Source organism: Coenobita brevimanus, chromosome 75, assembly GCF_032717465.1.
Source record: "Coenobita brevimanus isolate Jiangsu-jjx chromosome 75, ASM3271746v2, whole genome shotgun sequence".
In the NCBI taxonomy this organism is placed as follows: domain Eukaryota; kingdom Metazoa; phylum Arthropoda; class Malacostraca; order Decapoda; family Coenobitidae; genus Coenobita; species Coenobita brevimanus.
In genome coordinates this window covers 3,572,426-3,594,216 of record NC_137028.1, presented here as the reverse complement: position 1 = coordinate 3,594,216, position 21,791 = coordinate 3,572,426, and the positions used below count along the sequence as shown (strand labels likewise).

Sequence of the window (21,791 nt, the reverse complement as noted above, 5' to 3'; positions counted from 1 at the left end):
GTCTTTACAAACTTCTCTAACCCACTCCTTTACTACACACTTCTCTCAACCACGCTTTTTATCTATGCATTCTGTTTTATACATTTCTTTTTTCAAACTCTCTCTCACTCATACTTTTGGTCTGCACATTCGTCTTTTGCACATTCTTCTGTAAACTCCTTCCAATGCCTGTACCTTTACAGACTCCGCTCATCCATTCCTTCAGATTACAAACCTATTGACTGAAGAAGCCAGGGGAAAAGAGAGGCTTAGGAAGAACGTTACAGTTGGCTGGTTATGTACACATGAGACCAAGAATACCTGTTAACTGATCTGGTAAAGTCAATCCTCATACCAGCATGCCTCACAGTGCTATGCCTCACACAGTGCCATACTCACACTTTGACACCTCACCCAACCATGCCTCATGTTGTCACTCCTCACAGCCACACTTCACACTTTCCAAAACCACGCATCACACTGCCACACCTCCTTTCTCTTGTTGCACAGAAATTCTCCAACACTGTATAAAAAAGAAAAGTAAAGGAACAGCTTTGCCTTGACGGTTAAGTAAAATTGTTCGTCTTCATGATAAGATATTAATGTCCCACCACCTGCACAAATAAGCAGTAGGCCTATTCTGTGTTTCCTGGCTATTATTAATACCTTATTATTATTATTATTATTATTACTATTATTATTGTTATTATCATCATCATCATCATCATCATCATCATCAGTGAAATAGTAATGAGGGTTACGAGCAAAATGCTAGTAATCATGGCTCCCCGAGTGTTCAACAACGTGGGTTGCAACCCCTAAAAAGGTTTAGAAACACGGGCAAACAGCTGCAGTTTGAAAAATCTCTCCAAATTAAAATAACATTGTTTTGACATGGCAAGAATAAACTGAAAATGCTGTCATGGTAGTGAAGTGACTAACGTGTCATAAAATGAATCACTTCGAAAGAGGAGTTCGGTAATGTGCTATACTCATATGATTACGATGTCCATCCCCACTCCTTGCACATTCTCAGTTCTTCCCAGATATCCTGTGGACCCATGTCATGCATTTGGCAGACCTAGAGGAGAGAGGGGCCAGGGAGATTGCACCCCGACCCCAATTTTCATCTTAGTTTTTTTTTTTCCTTGTTACATATCGTATCGTATTGTAACAAATATACTGAAAAAAGAAATACAGTACTTGTTCGAAAAATCTAAATCATATGAATTAGACCCTCTTGATGAAATTTGTTGTTTATGGTTGAAAAATAAACCACAAGCATTGTTGTCACTGAAAAAGAAAAAAAAAAGAGGGGGGGGGGAAGGAGAGTTATGGACTCCCTGTTTTAACAAATGATTAATCTGGCCCTGCTTACTCCAGAGGACATTAATTTTTGTGGTTCTGAATTCATTTATTCTTGTACTCTGTTCTTTTTAATTTGGTCTAAAATTGTCATCTCTATATTCAGTGCTGATTTGCAACAAAAGATTGATGAGAGAATGTGATGCCAGCCACGAAGAAGTGCTATGGAAAGGATGTAGAACCATACCATCCATTGAGCGACGTGAATTTAGCTGCCAAAGAGCGATAGTCAGGGAAAAGTTAAGACAAAAAGAGTAAAGATTGGTTTGTAGTTCCTTTACGTATTTGTTTTTCTTGTAATTTACTTTCTCGTCACCACCCTTTTTCAGGATACTGAGGCATGGAAGGTAGGGAAGGAAGCAGATTTATATGTGTAAGGAAGAAAGGAAGGAGATTGAGGTGTGGAAAGGAGAGAGACTGAGGTGTGGATGAAAGGAAGGAGGGACTGAGGTGTGGTTGGAAGGAGACTGAGATGTAGAAGGAAGGAAGGAGATTGAGACATTGAAGAAAGGAAGGAGATCGAGATGTGGAAGGAAAGAAGGAGATTGAGGTGTAGAAGGAAGGAAGATTTAGATGTGGAAGGAAGGAAGGAGATTATGTGTGGAAGAAAGTGAGGTGTGAAAGAAAGAAAGTGAATGCAGGTGAGAAGGAGGAGTCTGAGGTGTGGAAGAAAGGAAGTGAATGCAGGTGAGAAGGGAGAGTCTGAGGTGTGGAAGAAAGGAAGAGAATGGCTCTTCTGCTTGACTGTGACCATGGAGCAGAAGAAAGCAGACACTCCAGATACAGTCTCCCCTCTTCTGTAGTTTAGCTTGAGTGTTTAGCAGTGAGTTTGATACAGTTTTGTACCAGTTCAAAGAGGAGAGTTTACTTCTCGTACCCCTGCCGTTTAGTGATGGGTGAGGGATGCTATCATCCACACACTTGATGTAGTGCTGCCTTTAGGTGACTTTACACTGAGTGACAAAGTAACAGGTCTAAGGGTTTCCTGTAACCAGGGAAACCATTCACAATGCAGTATGGTACCCATTTAACCAAAAAATGAGGTGATGTGGACCCTCCTGTGGTGCCCCTTTTGGATAGAGAGATGCAAATGTGGAACCAAACCTCCACACTCTTCTCCTCATTTAGCTGTTGCAAGACACTGTCTGCTGCAAGGGAGCATTGATTTACTGTATGGGGTGGCCCTGCAAGGTCAGTTGCTTACCTGCTGTTGATGGGTCTGCTTAACCAGGCAGACCAGGGTTACTCAACTACTACTACACCCTTTTTACACTAACTTAACCAAAAATTGCCATCTCCTAATCTTGAAAGCTGAGTTGAAATAGTAGATTAACACAAGAATATGATGATAGTCATGAAGAAGTGTTATGAAAAGGATGTAGAGCTGTAATATTGTCCTACTTTGCCACTGAGCTAAGTGAAATAAACTGCAAAGAGACAAAAATCTAGGCCAAGTTAATGTAAAATAAGTACTGGTATAGTACTACTCCTGCCTTATTCAATTGCTTTTGATGACATGTAGGAAGTTAATGGGTAGTATTTTTCCATCTCTCTCATAGCCCAGTTATTTTGCACTCTTTTTCTGAGTCATTATACAGTAACAGTAGCCTGTTCTGTTTGTTGCAGAATGAGAAGACACTCAGTGAGTTGCAGCATCTGGTGGAGGCTTCACAAATTACATCGCTGGAGAAGCTGCTCCTCAACCGCCTTCTGTTTGGAACAGCTGGACTCCGTGGCCGTATGGGTACCGGATATGCCCAGATGAATGACCTTGTCATAATACAAACCTCTCAGGTTTGTATTTAGAGAGAAAGATTGTATAAGTTTGAAAAACCAGTTTTGCAGTATAACAGGGTAATTGCTGTTGTTAGTAAATATCAGTCTCTCTGGCCAAGCAGATCCATTAACCATAGGTAAGCAACTGCTTCTATGGGCCCATCCTAAAGGTACAGTACAGTACAGTATATACATCATGTAGGGCTCTTGCATCCCCTTGTGGTGGACATCACCTCACTATGAAAATGTGAGGCTTGGCTCGTGGGTGGTTGCTGCATCTCCTCCACCCAGGATGCGCAGCATCACCATGTGTAGACTCCATGTCAGTGCCATCATGGTATGACACCACTACACCTACTCAGTCCAGCCAAAATATTAAGCACTTTGTTTTCAGAGGCCTCACTTAGCTGAGTAAATAATTTTGGCATTAGCTAATACGGTAATATCTTTCAGATAAGGAAGTACTCATGACTTACAAGCTGTGTTAGTAATCTGCAAGTAGCCAAAATAATTTGGTATTTTGTGAGTATGGAAATATAACTGACAGGGTTAAAACAGTAACTACTGAAGATTGGCAAAATTTTTACAGTCCCTTACACCTATACCAATACTGTCTTTTTGAATGATCCCATTACTGATATATATATACAGTATATACTGTACTCAAAACACTTGTCCTCATTCATTTTCTTCATTACCATTACCCAGTTTTCTGCTGCTGTATTTCAGTGAGATGAGTAGGTTCCAGACAGTAAAGGAAAAACTCATCAATACTCTGTACAGTTAAAGAAACTTTTGTCTATCTATCTATCTGTCAGTTGCCAGATGCCTTATTCCCATAAGGGGTGGCGACAAACAAATCACCTCCATGTCGCACTGTTCCCCACAAGTTTGCTGCCCTCCCCCTAGCTTACACATCTCTCTCTCACATACCTCTCCATTCCATCTCTCCATCTCATCCTCGGTTTCCCCATCCCTCTCCCCCCCCTCTGGCTCACTTACATACGCTCTCCTCGTTACTCTCTCGCTCTCCATCCTCTCCACGTGGCCAAACCACCTCAGTGTATTTCTCCTAATACTTTCTATCACATTCACATCCACACCACAACACTTCTTCTCTTCTTCATTTGTCAGTGTTGCTCCATGTACAAGTAACTCATTTTAACTGCTCTCACTCTTGACTTGTGTCCTTCCAGCAAGGTCCAAGCTTCACTTCTGTATTTTAGAGTTGGTATCACAGTACTATCATGCAGCGACTTTTTTACTTCCATGCACACTTCTCTGTTTCTTATCACTGCTTTTGAAGAACCAGCAACCTTTCTTCCTTGCTTTACTCTTTCAAACACTTCATCCTCCAAACTTCCATCCATGCGCATCACACTACCCAAATACTTAAATGCACTCACATTTTCCTTTTCCTCATTGTCCAACCTCACTGTGCATTCAGTGACTTCATTACCTTTAGAATCTGTTTCATACACACTCTCCCAAACTCATTCACCAAGTCTTGCAGTTCTCCTTCGTCTTCACTTAACAGTGCAGTATCATCTGCAAACAACAGAACAGGGAATTTCCAAATGTTGCCCTCTCTCATTAGGGCCACTCCATCATCCATTGCTCTACCTTGTATTTCTTTTATTACCCCATCCTTATACAGATTGAACAACCATTTAAACTTGACACATTCCTGTTTCAGTCCAACATTCAGATAGAAAAATTCACTCAGTTCACCATCCACGTGCACTGCAGCCCTAGCACCCTCGTGCATACCCTTCACGGTATTTGACAACTTCCCATTTACTCCATATATTCTTAATATTTTCCTCATTCCTCGTCTGTCCACACTGTCGTATACTTTCTCCAAATCCATGAAGGCCACATACAACTTCTTTCCCCTTCTCGAGAAACTTTTCTTCAATAGCATTAAGAATGAATATCTGATCCACACAACCTCTTCCCTTCCAAAAACCTCCCAGTTCTTCCCAACTAATTCCTCTGTTATTTCCCTAACAATGTCAATAAGTATATATCCTGGCATATACTTTTCCCATTACACTAAAAAAAATACCTCTGTGATTACCACACACTTCTTTTTCCCCATTTCGTTTGCACAGGGGAATAATTATACCTGACTGCCAATCTTCTGGGACTTTACTTTCCTCCCAGGCCAACATGCATATCTTCCATATCCATTCTGCTACTATGTCTGCCCCATGCTTCATGAAGCATTTCATCACACACTCTGTCAGTTCCTGGGACTTTCCCTATTTTGATTAACTTCATTGCTTCCACTACTTCCATCCTACTGATCTCTTCCTCCCTTCTCATCTCCCTCCATCTCCCAGCCATTTACCAGCCACTTGTACTCGCATTACTTTCTTTCTCTATGTTTTAAAATTCCTTAAGGTGATCTCTTCATCTGCTTGCTTTTTCTCCCTGCATCACTATTAATCTACTATTTTTATCTTTCACCCCTCAACTAACTTTTTTATCACCTTGTCTAATTCTCTTTACCTCCTTCCAGAACATATTCTTACATTCCTTCCACTTAACACTCAAATTCCACCAAAATTCCTTATCCACTCTCTTCTTACCCTTACTAATTTTTTCACCTCTCTCTTCCTCTCAACATATAGCTAACTCTCGCTTCTGTCTCTCATGCGGCTCCCTCCATGCGTCAGCTTCCCATCTGCTCTCTATGCTTTCATCTTTTGCTCCACAGCTTGTCTTACTTGTGCTTGATTGCCCAAATTAACTTACACAGAAGACTGTAACATTGTCACATTGTAACACTTGTGCATGTTGAGTTTCAGCGGGAAACGGTATATATATAATAGTTAAAGAGCTGTTAAAAGAGGTATGCATGCCCAGCACATATAAACATGATTATTAAACACATTGGTGGTAGGTGGTGGTGACCATCATCCACTCACTTGATGTAGTGCTGCCTACTTCTTCCTCAGCCTTTATCATTCTTTTTCTGTGCCTGTCCTCCTCCCTTCCTATTTCTCCCATCTTTCCTGTCACTTCTTATTGCTTTTCTTTCCTTTACAGGTGGCTTTACATTGAGTGACAAGCCAAATGGTTCCCTGTAAGCCAAGAAACCATTTACAACACTGGGTGGTAACCATATAACCAAACCATACGTGCTCCCTACGTGTCAACAAGTGGGTTGGTGGAGAGTTAGTGCCCCTCCCCATAAAACAAATAACTCAAAGTCAAATGGCCACCCCTTACGGGATTATGGTGTCTGGCAATAGATAGATAGATGGATTAAACACATGTATTAGTTTGTACACATATCTTCTTTCATGTGTATGTATATGCTTATCTGTTTTACATATGGATGGATGCAGGAGAAGGATGCCTTTTTGTGGTGGCTCTGTTGCTAAGTTATGCAAGCATTCCTAAACTCATCCTTTGTTCCCCAAATGGATGATGGTAGACTGCACAAGAAGGGCAACTTCAGTTAGATTCACTCCAAGATGAGTCTGGGGCCATAACAACAATAACAGCAGAAGGATGAATAACATTTGTGTCTCGGAGGGCATGACAATTGCTTACAGAAAATATGTTCTAATATATTAAGGGTTTTTTGTCAACATACCATAATGTCTTCAGATCTGCATTGTTTATTTGCAGTTTTTACATGACTAGACTATAGTCACAGATTTGACTTAATACAATAAGTTGTACCCGTGTATAGGTGGACTCGTAATGCATGCATATACAGAGTGGTAGTTCTTCATTATGATTTGTCTTTATTAATTTATTTACTGGTATATATTTATTTATTTATTCATTTATTGCTAGTAAGTCCACTGTGAATTATATAAAGATTGCCTATTAAAGTTCCTTTGCTGTCTATAATGCTGATTAGCCAGTTCCCCATGAAAAAATTATGATATTTGGAGCACATCCCTGGCTTATCTCTGTAAAGCTTGTCACTGTACGTGTTTGTCATTTTTTTGCTGTATGGTAATGAGATTTGGTCCATGGGAGATGAGGATACATGCAGGTTGGAACACAGAGAATGTTAAGATAGCCGAGTAGCATCTCACAGAATGACAAAATTGGGAGTACAGTAATAGGCTGCAAAAAGAGATTAAGTTGTCATAAGAAGTGTTAAAGATATGTGATGCAGACTAGTAGGTTGAGATGGTTTGGACATTTTGCGGGGAGGGGCAGATAGGAACTGGCTGAGGAAACTCACAGGTGTGAGTGAGAAAAGAAGAATGCCGAGAGGCAGACTAAGGAAGTCATGGGATGAGATCCTGCATGGATACCTCCACACTAGGGGATTGAGCAACTCAAAATCAAGGCTCACAGAGAGTTGCAATCACATGAAAAGATGCACATGCTGATGTGGTCAGTGATATCTGAACATAAACCTTCTCATTTGAGCTGTATCTCTATCTCCATAAGTCATATTACTGTATTTGGATCAGTTGTCAGAGTTAAGTTGCACCATAGGGAGTCCTCATTATTAGCCAGGGATGTTTTTCAGACTATCACACCTCTTTACATTCAGCCAGTGCTGTACATTGGACAACTGGCAAATTGGCTTTATATTGTCGGTACCAATATACTGTAATTTGAAAAAAAAAAAAAAAAAAAAAAAAAAAAAAAAAAATTGCATCAGCAACCTGATAATGTATTTTATATTTTTCTTGCTATATCTAGATGATTGTATTGAGATTAGGATAGGTTTTGCAAAGTGGAAGAGTTAAATAGTGTTCATTAAATCTTCGACACTAGGGGCTCCTCTTAAGTTCAGTGAAATTGTCTGAAGGTAGCAAGACTAAGTAAGATATTATAGCAAAAAAGGCTGTAAAGAAAGATTGACTTTAAGGATTACTCTGTTTCTAGGGTCTGGCGAAATATCTTGTGTCAGTCAACCCAGAGGCCAAGCAGCAGGGGGTTGTGATTGGACATGACAGTCGCCACAACAGTCACAGGTACAGTAGGCATTTCAGTAGCAAAAATAGGCGGTCCCATTTTACCGCCTTGGAGGTATCAAGGCCTGAGACAATGGCATCCATAGTCCAGTACATTTAAGGGTAGATAACCAGCCTACTTTCCATGGTAGCATTGCATGATAAATAAACAAAAACTCCGGTTACCTCTTGGGAATTGAATCTGTGAAATGCTGTCACTCCAACTTGGACATTCTAACCACTAGACCACCAGGTTATTTCCATACAGTTTTATTTAGCATGGGAGAAACTTTTTGAACTGAAAGGTTAGATACAGGTAGTCCATGTTATAGGTCTGATACCTGTTCAAAATAAAATGAAATTTTTCTTATAATTGGGCCAGTAAACTGGGGGAAATTGCTAAATCAGCTTTATACATTAGGTTCCAATGGGACTTTGATAAGCAGTGATTTTGTAATTCACTGTGAACTTACTTGCAGACAAGGATTAGGGAACATAATAATGAGGGTTCTTATATGGCATTCATGCTGTCTCCAGACTATTTTATATATACTGTATAAGGAGAAACCGTTTGAACTCGAAGGATTAGATTACGCTTCATTAAGTCCATCACTACAAGGTATAACATCGTAGCAGCAAGAAAAAATACAAGTACTGTAATATCTTTGGGCTTAAGGGTTTGATTTTTCAAGGAACATGAAGTTATATACTGGCAGAAACAGTCATTTGCCCAGTACTGTATTTTCTCTCTTCTGCATTTCATTTCCTCATACTAGCTTAATATTCCTAAGCTGAGAGTGGCTTGATAGGTTTTCTGCCCAAAGAGGATGTTCTTTGATATGTTGCGTTGGGGAGAAAGGCGACTCCCAGTTCATTCAACATGAGAAGAATCATTAACCAGGTCACAATGAGAAATTAACAGTATGACCGAGGTATTACTGCATTTTGAAATTTGAAGGCATCTGATGGCCTAGTGTGAAGGGACTGCCTGAGCTGGAGTGATGGCAGTACATAAGTTTGATGTCTAGGAGGTGACAGCATGTTTTTTCGATCAAGTGAAGCTGTCAAAGGAGGTAATGTGGTTATCTACCCTTACTGGTCTGTGGAAACCTAGCCTTTGTCCCTTACACCTCAAAGGGGGTAGACAGAATTCAGAACAAAGCTGTTGGAAGTATCAATAACCCTACTATTACAAATAAACTACCTCCCCTACAAGTAAGAAGGAACGTTGCCTTCCGTGCATTATTTTACAGATACTATTATGGCAAATGCTCTGACGAAGTTGCGTCCATTGTGCCACCTCTCCATGTCTTCCCTTATGCCACATGGACATCTGGTTGTGCTCTTGACTGGAATGTCACACAGCCATATTGCAGAACTTTTATCCATGCATCCATTCATCATCCAATCCTATGTTGCCCCATGAGGAGCATAGGAGCCTGGGGCTAGGCAGTTGGTCCTGACATTTAAGATGAGAGTCACCAGCCTCACTCATCCCTGAGTGGCATTATGTGAGCAATAAACCCCAACCACCACTTGGATATAAACCTTCAGCTCAATCTGACTGGAGCGCAATAATTACTCAATCACCAGGTGCCAAAATTTGGTTATATGGTTACCACCCAGCATATTAAATGGTTTCCTGGTGTACAGGAAACCATTTGACATGTTACTCAGTGTAGAGTTATCCACAGGCAGAAGTATGAGGAAAGAATGAAGTGAGAGTGTAAAGTCACTCATAGGCAGAAGGACAGGGAAATACTAAAGGAAAGAAAGACAGAAGAGGATGGAAGGAAAGAAAGATGGAGGAGAGGAAAGCCTCTCAGAATTCTTTTATTCTCCGAACTGCATCTCTCTAGAACTTGCTTCCCCGGAGTTGTTTCCCCTCAAACATTAACCTAATGCTGTTCAAGTCCAATAGTTACAGATTTTCTGTGAATGGAGGATGCCAGTAATCTGGTGTATGGATTATTTTTTTATTCATTTGTTTGTCCCTCTGATTTGTCATTTAAAAGAAAAAAAAATAATGTGTGAGGTTGCTTATTACTTTTTTTAAAATACTTTTGATAATATGATGAATTTTGTATGCATGGTTCAGTCTCTTCCATATGTCTATAAGGATAGTGAAATACCTAACACCTAGCATAACAGATAGTTTCTTTACACATTGAAAACAAATGATTACAGATTACAGATATGCTTTACCAGTGTTTGAAGCTGTCAGAAAATACAAAGTAAAAATACTTATTTCAGGAACAGTGCATAAATGTCCAGGTTTATTATTTATTGAAATTACTATTACAGCATTGTACAGGTAACTAATTTGTGCTTTATTGAATCTAATGGGATAGTGATGATTATTAGAATATTATTGATAATGTTGATGATGATGATCATGATGATGATGATTATAGTGAATTTGATAATGTTGATAATGAGAATGATAATATTATACTGATCTTCATTAAAAGGTTTGCTAGACTTGCTGCTGCTGCATTCCTAAGCGTTGGTGTGCGAGTGTATCTCTTCGGGCGTATTGTGCCTACTCCATTTGTGCCATACACAGTACTGCAACTACGCGCAGCTGCTGGCGTCATGGTCACCGCCTCACACAACCCCAAGGACGATAATGGCTACAAGGTGTACTGGGGCAACGGTGCTCAGGTCAGAAGCAGGTCACTCATTTACATGTTATAAAATATTTTTACTGATTTATTTATTTTTATTTTTATTTTATTTATTTATTTTTTTACCTACTTCCCTCTTCTCCCTTCCCATGTCTCTCATTTACTCTTCTCTCTGTCTGTCTGTCTCTCTGTCTCTGTCTCTCTTTCTCTCAACTGTTTCTGATACTGCTGACTTCCCCATTCTTCCATCTCACATCTCTTCCTAAAGACTTTCTTGAATTACATTATCTACTTCACTTTCTTTGTTCACCATCTCCCAGGTATAGGTATTCTTTTATTATCAACTTCCTCTTTCTTACTTCCAGAGATATCTATCTGCATTTTCTTATTTTACCACCTTCTTCCTTTTATTTCCTTCCTTTGTATTTACTCTCACATTTACTGTATTATTCATCCTGTAGATCATTCCTCATCATGACAGTTGTGTAGCATTTATATCACTATACAGGTAATGTTGATGTGTGTTGGTTGAGTGGTCTGAATCAAGATGGTCCTGAGCTTTGTGAATTGGGCATTTTATTCAAGGTAATGCCAAATAATACTGTTCAGATTTGAGAATGTTAGAAGTCAGAGGCCTAAACAATTAACTTTCATACCATTCTCTGCTGTTGATCCAGCTAGGAATTGCCAGAATATGTAGGGTAACATCAGACAATTTTGTTGAGAAAAGATAAATCCAAGCACTATAAAGGTTAAATGATGTGGGCTGTGTTTGTCTAGCCTTGGACCTGTTCTCTTCAGACGGGCTGCTATGGAAGTTACTGTTGCCGTTTTGCAAGAACATTTTTCATATTTCCTGCAGATAATTTCACCTCATGACAAGGGCATCCAAAAAAGCATTGAGGAGCAATTGGAGCCTTGGAATGGTGCATGGGACCTTGAGCACGTGGCATCAGACATTCAAGTGAGTGACCCCCTGGAAGACATATCACAGCGCTACTTCTCCCAGCTGGCAGCCTCGATGTTGGACCCTGCAGCCAACCAGGCATCACCCCTCACCTTCACCGTCACTGCCATGCATGGGGTCTCACACTCCTACATGGTTCAGGCCTTCCAATGCTGTAACTTCAAGGTCTTACCATCTACTTGTCTTTACATAGATTCTAAACAGTATCTTTATGGAGTATCATGATCAATTTGAAAGTGATTATTATGGCTCATGTTTTTTGTGTATACTAAATTATATAATAATGACATACAAATGGAAAGGTCTCTTAATACAGTAATGATTATCTGTCTGTCTATCTGTTGCCAGATGCCATAATCCCATAAGGAGTGGCCACAAACAGATTGCCTCCATGTCGCCCTGTCTCCCGCCATTTCACTGCCCTGCTCCATGCTCACATCCCCCTCTCTCACATACCTCTCCATTCTATCCCTCCATCTCATCCTTGGCCACCTCCTTCCTCTCCCCCCCCCCACCTCACTCATATACACTCTCCTTATCAGTCTCTCGCCGTCCATCCTCTCCACATGGGCAAACCACCTCAGTGTGTTTCTCCTAATGCATCCTATCACATCCACAGCCACATCACAATGCTCCTTTACTTCCTCATAATGTATCCTATCACATCCACAGCCACATCACAGTGCTCCTTTACTTCCTTATTTGTCCATCTGTTTCTCCATTTGACTCCACATGTTTCTCTCAACTAACTCATTTCTACTACTCTCATTCTTGACTTGTGTCCCTCCAACAGGGTCCAAGCTTCACTTCCAAATGTTAAGAGTTGGTATTACAATATTGTCATGCAGCCACTTTTTGACTCCCATGCTCACTTCCCAGTTTCTTATCACTACTTTCAAGGAACCAGCACTATAAGTTCATATGACACTATATATTTTATGAATTGCAAGTAGTCTGTCAGTGTGAGGAAAAGCCCTCAAGCATTTAAAAAATGACATGGTTCATTTTGATGTAATGCTTAATACAAAAATCATTAAGATACTGTGAGAGGCATGAGTATATCTGTGCTGCAGGCTTCCAGTTTTTTATTAAGCAGTGTAGTAGCAATAATTAGTTTATAAGGTTTGTTAGAGCTTTCAGGTTAGAAGTATACAACCGTGCTTCCCTGGTAATCACAGTAAGAAACACCATTGCTTGTCACCTGCTGGGCTGGGTTTAATTATTGGAATAGACAGCTGAAGTAACTGTGTTTTTTTTTTTTTTGTTGATACTGGATACTGAGAATGTTGCTTCTCTAAATAATTATAGGTATCTGTTCTGAGTTGATATTCATGGAGTGATGTATAATATTGGTAGGTACATTCATAATAACTAGAAGCTGTGATATAAAATTATGATGCAATGACACTGAATCATCAGCATTGGATGAAGGGCAGCCGGCAATGTGCAGGGAATTTGTTTAAAGCAACCCCCTCCTTGACTGAGGCATCTAGGTATAGATAGATAGATAGTTAGATGATGCTATTAGTTTTAAGCTGTATTTATTACTTAGCTGAAGAGCATAATGCATTCTGGTTCAGTTTAGTGGATCATGTTATTTTGTATTGTTTATAAAGGCTCGAACACACTTGCACGCATTGGCCATGGTCACCTAATGGGGGCTCTCCCTGCTGCCTGATCTCTGGCAGCCTCCCTATTTTGTCCCTTATTCCTTAGGTCACATTCTGTGACCTTGTCCTAGGTCTCTCTGTAAAATACAGCTCTACAAATTGCAACTGTGAAATGCAGCACTGCTCTGTAAAATGTAGGAGTATTTGTTTTTTGTTCTTTTACAGAAAGTACAGTGACATCATGTTAATGTTAGAATTACCTTGATGATAATTATGATGATGATGATGTTGATGATGAAGATGATATTATGTTACAGCCGTTTGTACCAGTAAAGGAACAGATGGACCCAGATCCAGATTTTCCCACAGTAAAGTTCCCCAATCCAGAGGAAGGTAAGAGTGCCCTTGACCTGTCCTTCAAGGCTGCTGATGCAGCCAACTCAACTGTAATACTGGCCAATGACCCTGATGCTGACCGCTTGGCTGTGGCTGAGAAGCAGCCCAGGTATGTATTTTGTTGCATCTGCCAGACTGTTTTATTCAGGTTGTCCCCTTAAGTCTGATTACATTGAAAAAGTAGTGTATTCTTACTGCTGCCTGGCAGTATTTATCTTAGTATATCCCTCTAGTAGTGATGAGGTTAATGAAGGTTTTGTCTAACCCTAGCAGGTCAGTAAGTCTGCCCCAGTCTGAATATTATTGTGTGGAGATAACAAGAATGAAATATATACAGTAGAAGTCCGATTTTTCGGCATCTATGGGACTAGGCAAGTGCCGAAAAATCAAAATTGCCGAATTATCAAAAACCCTACCCACTCAGTACCTTATATGTTTCGGTGAACACTATCATCACTACTCATATCATTACAAATGTGTTTGGAGAGAGTACTGTATACTGTTAGATACTGTACAATACTGTAATGAATACAGTACTATACATGAATATGAAAAATAAAGAAATTAGTGAACATACTGTACAGTATATAAATGTAATGGTACAGTAGGCCTACAAGTTCACATGCACTTACCTAAACTTATAGTAGGTTCCTTATTTACATATGTACAATAGAAGGGGTTGATTGGAGTCTGCTACTGCTGGAAAAAGTCCCCAGCAGTAGAGGGGACGAAAAAAATAGGAAAATCTGCCGAACGATCAGAGATTTTCGTAAATGGGACTATTTCTCAAAACTGCCGAAATGTCAGATTTGCCGGGGAATTGGATGCCGAAGAATTGGACTTTTACTGTAATATGTTGTCATACTGTAGGGGTTAAGAGAGATACAGTGCAGTGAAGGAGTCTGAAATTGTTTCCAGTCATTTCTTCGGTGTAATGATGATTTGTACTCTATTTTTCCTACTCTCAGATGATTTGTTCATCTTAAAAAACCTGTAATATTGACATTGGTGGAGTCCTGCACTTAGATTTGTGAAGACCTTGGCAATGTGTGCATGTGGAAACTTCCCCCCCCCCCACTTGTTGACGGCAATTAATAGTGATACCGGGTGCCATGCAATGCCAGCCACCAATTGGTGTGCCACTAACAAACAGCCTGGGCAGGTTTTTGGCTGCATGACCTTACAGTTGCCAACACATATCTAGGACCTCAGGTGTGAGTGAGGAGTTTTTCTTCATTGATTAGCTGCCATCACAGCTAATGTCACTACTCCGGGAAATAAATTGTAGGTGTGTAAAAAGATATGTATGTGTAATCTCAGCTGAGGCTTTGACTGTGTAAATGTGAATGCATTCCTTGCCTAGGATTGTTATGCCTGAGTTGTGTAAAAGATTGCTTGCTTATATGTGTGCCTTCATTAATGCAGCTACAAAGCACTTCTCAACCAAACTAGAATACTGTATACAAAGCAAATTAAAAAATACAAAAAAGCAAAATTATTTATCTTCACACATTCAGCTACTAAACACCTCTCAACCAAAGTAGAATACTTTACAAATATGAAATTAAAAGCCGCAACAAAGCAAAATCTTTCCCGATGATGATTAACTACTAAGGGACTTGTTTATCATAGAATTGGCTGAGTTTCTTTATGAAAATGGCCCTGATTACCAGCCTTTTGTCCCCACACCACTCCCATGATACTACTCCTCAAGGATGATAGTAAACATCTACCACCTACCATAGGGGAGATAAAGGAGGTATGGAAGAATGTGCTCCAAAGAAAGGTACCCTATGCTTTTTATGGGATAGTATGGGGCTGACTGTTGATGTTCTTTTACCATTACAGGCAGTTCTAATTATGTTAGGGTTGTGTTCCAGCATATCACTACATTTTCCATGTAGTTAATAGTACTGTACTTTTGGAAAATTGGAATGCCAGCTTTGTAATGAAAGTGTAACAGGCTGGTTAATAAAGAAAAAAATAATAATAATAATAAACAGTGACAGATGGCTTAATGTATGTACTGTATGTTGTTTTGCAGTGGACAGTGGAAGGTATTTACTGGGAATGAAGAGGGAGCAATTCTTGGGTGGTGGCTGTGGCACTGTAGCCGGCAACGCACACCACCACCACCACCCTCACAGTGTTACATGATTGCCTCAACAGTCTCATCAAAAATACTCCGTGCCATTGCTCAGAAAGAGGGTTTCAACTTCATTGTAAGTCATGAAAACAAAATCCACGTTAAGATCCTAGTTTACAGAAATACTGTATACCATAAATAGTTTTAGTGATCAAAACTATTTTGGAAATGTTTTGCTGTGCTAAAGATTTTATGGTAATTGTGATTAATGATTTATTTGATAATGATCATAATTAAAATGTGAAATGCAGCCACCTAATGATATTAACATAATGTTTACAGTATGTATGTTTACAGAAAACTAATTTTTGCATAGAGTGCAAACAATAGACTTGACAAAATTTGTAAGAATTCAGACTGGTTTTGCTGTACGTGGACATCAGTACCTGTTGTTATATCCCTCACCAGCTTTACCCACTGATATTGCAGATAGCCTGTAAATGGCTATTAATTAACTTTTAACTCCTTCAGTACAATCTATCTCTCTATTGAAAGGCACGAAGGGGGTGGCCACAAACAAATCGCCTCCATGTTGCCCTGTCCCCCACCATTTCACTGCCCTTCCCCCCAGCTCATATCCCTCACTCTCATATACCTCTCCACTCTATCTGTCCATCTCATCCTCAGCCTTCCCCTCCTTCACCCCCCCTCCACCTCACTCACGTACATTCTTCTTGTTGGTCTCTCTCTCCATGCTCTCCTCATGGCCAAACCACCTCAGTCTATTTCTCCTAATGCTTTCTATGACATCCACACCACAATGCTCTTTCACTTTCTCATTTGTCAGTCTGTCTATCCATGTAAATCCACATGCACCTCTCAAATACAACATTTCCACTGCTCTCACTCATAACATGTGTCCTTCCTACAAGGTCCAAGCTTCACTTCCATACATTAGAGTCGGTATCACAATACTGTCATGCAGCGACTTTTTACTTTCATGCTCACTTCCCTGTTTCTTATCACTGCTTTCAAAGAACCAGCAACCTTTCTTCCTTGTTGCACCTTTTCAAGGACTTCATCCTCCAAACTTCCATCCTTACTCTTCACACTACCCAAGTACTTAAATGGACTCACATTTTCCATTTCCTCATCATCTGACCTCACTGAACATTCAGTGACTTCATTTACCTTGAAAACCATAACTTTTCCCTTCCCTACTTTCACATTTAGATTCCGTTTCTTACACACTCTCTCAGGCTCATTCACTAGGCCTTGGAGTTCCCCTTCATCTTCACTTAACAGAACAGGAAGTTTCCTAATGCTGCCCTCTTTCATTAGGACCACTCCAACATCCACTGCCCCACCTTGTACTTCTTTTATAACCCTATCCATATACAGATTGAACAGCCATGGAGACATAACACATCCCTGTTTCAATATAGCATGCAGATAGAAAAATTCACTCAGTTCACCATCCACACATACTGCAGCCTTAGCACTTTTATACATATTCTTCACGGCATTCAACAATTTCCCATTTACTCCATACCTTATGTGCTTAATATTTTCCACATTTCTTGTCTTTCTTCTCCGTCATATGCTTTCTCCAAATCCATACAACTTCTTTCCCTTCTCAAGAAGCCTTTCCACTAAACACCTACGAATGAGTCTCTGATCTATACAACCTCTTCCCTTCCTAAAACCTCCCTGTTCTTCTCCAGCTAATTCCTCTGTTATTTACCTAACTCTCTCATTGAGTATGCTACCATATACTTTTCCTGTTACATTAAGAAGACAAATGCCCCTATGATTACTACACAATTTTTTTCCCCTTTTCCTTTGTGCATCGGAATAATTATACCTGACTTCCAGTCCTCCAGGACTCTACTTTCCTTCTAGGCCAATCTGCATATCGTCCATATCCATTCTACTAGCTACTGTCTCTCCCCCATGCTTCAGCATTTCACCACACACTCCATCAGTTCCTGGGACTTTCCTCTTTTTTACTGTCTTTATTGCTTCCACTACTTCCATCCTACTGATATCTTCCTCCCCTCTCGCCTCCCTCATTCAAACAGCTATTCCCCAGCCACTTATAATCGCATTATATATGCCCTTTATATTTTATTACTGTATTGCTACCATCAGCCAATTGTACTCAGCTTAAGAGAGAAGTCTGGTAGTGAAGGAGCCAGACACAAACTTCAATAACTCCTTGATATAATATGTCTCCCTTTATCAGAATAAAATTGTTTGCAAGTGGTGACAGTTACCAGTATATAAGGGAAGTGTCATTGTTCTGAAAGGGTTAAGCTTTATGTTGAATTTTCAAGATAAACCTGTAATTATTGTTGACTATACCAGTATTCATTATGCATACAGAACAGTGGTGCTGGTTATAACAATGACTGACTAAAGTTTTCTTTTGCAGGAGACACTGACTGGCTTCAAGTGGATGGGTAATGTGGCACATAACCTCCTGCAGGAAGGAAAAACAGTCCTATTTGCATTTGAGGAGGCTATTGGCTTCATGAGTAGCTCAGAGGTTTGTTGGTCTTTGCAAAGCTTTGTTCTGCAGTACTTTGTCAAGATCAAAGGTTCACTGACCCATCCCTGCAGGCTGTGGTGATTGAAGGTGTTATTTGATACACCTTTTATGATACCGCTATTCAGCTCACTGTAAAAGAGTGTGAGAAAGAATACTGTACTATACTGTACAGTGCTCTGATGTTTTGGGAAGATTGAGAAATGTACAAGGGAGGACACAATGCTGTCAGAGGATTGTCAGTGACCTTTTGTTTGTGATTTCCTGAGCACATTTTATTATTGTGATGCCTAAACACACTACTTTTTTTTTTTTCTCTCTGCACTGAATTTTCCAAACAGGGATAGTGGTAGAAGACAATATTTTGAAGTATGGAAAGTAAACTTTTTCTCAGGTGTTATAAGTTATCCATCCATCCATCCATCCATCCATCATCCAATCCTGCGTTGCCTCATGAGGAACGTAGGAGCCTGGGGCTAGGCAGTTGATCCTGATATTTAAGATGAGAGTGACCATCCTCACTCATCCCTGAGTGGCATTACATGAGCAATAAACCCCAACCATACCTTGGGTATAAACCTTTACCAGCTCAATCCGATTGGAGCACAATAATTACACACTAAACCGCCAGGTGCCATAATTTGGTTATGTGGTTACCACCCAGTGTAGTAAATGGTTTCCTGGTGTTTTTTATATAATTAATATTTCCTTGCAGTACAGTTGTCCCTTGAGTTATGCAGTTCACATATTAAGAGATACAACATAACTTGAATCTGTGGAACTGAGATAATTGAAACCCATTATATAAAGGCCAGTGTGTTAAAGCCTTATCTCCACCAGACTCATCCCCACTTCCCCTCTAGGACCCTTGCATGGCAAAATTTATTTACTGATGTTCTTTCTTAAACATGCTATACTATTCAGAGAAAATTAGACATAAGGAGTAAAATATATCTACATAAGAGATAAAATATATCTATCTATAAATCTTTTTACAGCAGTGTGATTCATGAAAGATGTAGAGTAAGCTTTGTTGACACGAGAGTCAGAGAGTGTTCTTAGATAGTATGGTCATCGGGAAAAAGCGGGTATGAAGAGAGTGATGTGAGCAACCACCTTTCAGACTTAAATCCTTATGGGCAACATCTGATTGCATTATCTTAACCTACTAGACTGCCCAGCATCCATTCCTTGGTTATGTGGTTACCATCCAGCATAAGAAATAGTTTCCTGGTTTACAGGAAACTTGTTACTCATGGTAGAGTCACCTAAAGGTGAGTGGATGGTGAGTGCCTCTCCTTAAATATTTCACTACGATATCATTATCTTAGGCTTGTGTACCAGACAGATTTATTCAGCATAGGTGAGTGCCATAGTAGCAAAGAGGTTAATGAATGCATAATACAGTATGACTTCTCAAATTACAGTGTATGCAAAAAGTATAGAGCGCCCTCCACAGAAGTCAGTGGGAAAAAGTGCTCTCACCATGGCCCCTACGCCTTGCTGTTTCTTTTGTTGACACATTATTGGTCTTTCAGGCCAAAATCCGAGCCTTTTCTTTGGCACCGAGGAGGGTAGGAGCCATCTAGGTATATTGGTGCAAAAACTGCAGCACCAACAAGTTAACAAGCAAAAATAGAAGGTAACGGTATGGGAGCTAGCAGCTCTAATGCACCCACGATAGCAAGCTCAAAGAGCAGTGAGGCAGGAAGTGAAGATTGTCGTGTTTTCCTGGTGTGTCTCTGCATTGCCAGACATACGTTTGTTTTGGCCATCCGCAAGCCTAGGCTGCAAGGTGCAAAAACTTCAAAGCACTTTTTCCTATTGATTTCAATGGCATGCGCTCTATACTTTATGCAGACACAGTAAAACAGACTTTCCTGTGCTAAGTAAAACTGAAGGCAGTGAGGATCACCTACTAAAAATTTCAGTTTTAGGGGATCACTTTTTAAAAATTGCAATTGTACTGAATGTTCTGGACTACAGTGCCATAACCTTGGGCCCCTACACATCAGAAAAGTAATGTAGGACTGGATGTTACTACAGTATATAGAGGAACTTACATATAGCTACTACAACTTGTGATTTGGTGGATTTACTGGCAGACATTTCAGAGAGCCTCGGCGGGCCCAATACATGCCCAAGAAAAGGCGTAGTCTGGGTCTGTGGGGAACTGTCTCTTACGTCGGATGATACGTCGTTCATTATGATGGAGGTTTAGATGGCTGACATGTGAAAAGTGATTGATGAGAGAATTAGCTTGTTGTTTGTTTGAAGGTATGGTGTCTGTTGTTGTGATGGCAGCGTGTGATTGTGTAGTGTTTCTGTTGGAGAGTGTGATGCTGTTTAGTGTTTTGTAGAGTTTGCTGATGTTTGTTTTGTGGTCAAGTGTTTGGAGATAATTTTTCCAGTTCAGTGTTTGCTGTTCTGATATTTTATTGTTTATTTGAGTGTTGAGTTCTTGTAATTGTTGTACGGTGTCTTGTGTATGGGGTGTTGGGTAGTGTCATAGTGTGTCCCATTGACTGATGAGACCTTTAATATCTGGTGTGAAGTTGGGGTTGTGTCTTTTTCTGTAGCCTCTAGGGACGAGTCTTTTGTCTGCGTTTTGTATAATTGTATTGAAAGTGTGCACAGCGGTGTTGATGTTTGTTATGGTTGTACTGTTTAATGTTTCAAAATGTTGTTCTGTTTCAGTTGTGAAGGCCTCCCAGTTGGCTTTCTTATAATTAGTGTATGTGTGTCTGTGGCCAGCTGGGGTGATTCTGGTTTTGGTAGTGATTGGAGGAAGTAGTAGGAAAATTTGCCCAGGAGTTATAAAGTGTTTGTAATGGACAACATGAGTGGGAGAATAGGCACTGATCCTATGAATTATATAATGGGTAATAATGGAGTACAGTACCAGGAGAGAATGATAATGGGAAGCGATTGAAGGACATGTGTCAGGAAATTGTGCATTTGTAATTCATATTTCAAACACAAAGATACACATTTTGTTGTATGCTGATGATGCAGTGCTACTTGGAGATATCGGACAAGAACTTGGTAGACTAGTGCAGAGTTTTGTAGATGTCTGAGAGCGTTGTGCCTTGAGAGTAAATGTAGAAAACAATAAAATGATGGTTATTGAGAGAACAGGTGACTCCTAGTGTGATACTGCAGTGATTGGAGCGAGACTGGAATTGATGAGAATTCAAATACCTGGATATAGTGATAAAAAAGAGAGAAAAATATGGAAAGGAGAGGGACACAAGGAAAGAAAGTAGCTGGTGCTGTGATGGCTTTGATAAGAAACAGAGGCTTGAGTGTTGCAGCTGCACAAGGCTTTCATGAAGGAGTGTTAATGCCAGCTTTAACATACAGATTGAAGACTATTGTGTGGCATGAAAATGAAAAGTCAAGAGGAACAGCAGTGGAGATGGGACTGCTGAGGAATGTATGTGGAGTACAGAGAGTCGATAGGATACAGACTAATGTGATTTGTGAAAGATGTGGAGTGA

At 40.0% G+C, this 21,791-nt stretch overlaps 1 protein-coding gene across 1 annotated transcript in view; it reads left to right on the top strand.

Annotated features, from left to right (window-relative positions):
- The window catches only part of Pgm2a (phosphoglucomutase 2), a 63,328-nt gene that overhangs the window by 29,307 nt on the left and 12,230 nt on the right, over window positions 1-21,791 (top strand). Inside the window, exons 2-8 of the mRNA XM_080278841.1 lie at window positions 2,971-3,138; window positions 7,990-8,078; window positions 10,529-10,721; window positions 11,547-11,816; window positions 13,579-13,766; window positions 15,702-15,879; window positions 18,178-18,291. Coding sequence (XP_080134967.1) covers window positions 2,971-3,138; window positions 7,990-8,078; window positions 10,529-10,721; window positions 11,547-11,816; window positions 13,579-13,766; window positions 15,702-15,879; window positions 18,178-18,291 — 1,200 coding nt within the window. The remainder of the gene's footprint in view (window positions 1-2,970; window positions 3,139-7,989; window positions 8,079-10,528; window positions 10,722-11,546; window positions 11,817-13,578; window positions 13,767-15,701; window positions 15,880-18,177; window positions 18,292-21,791) is intronic.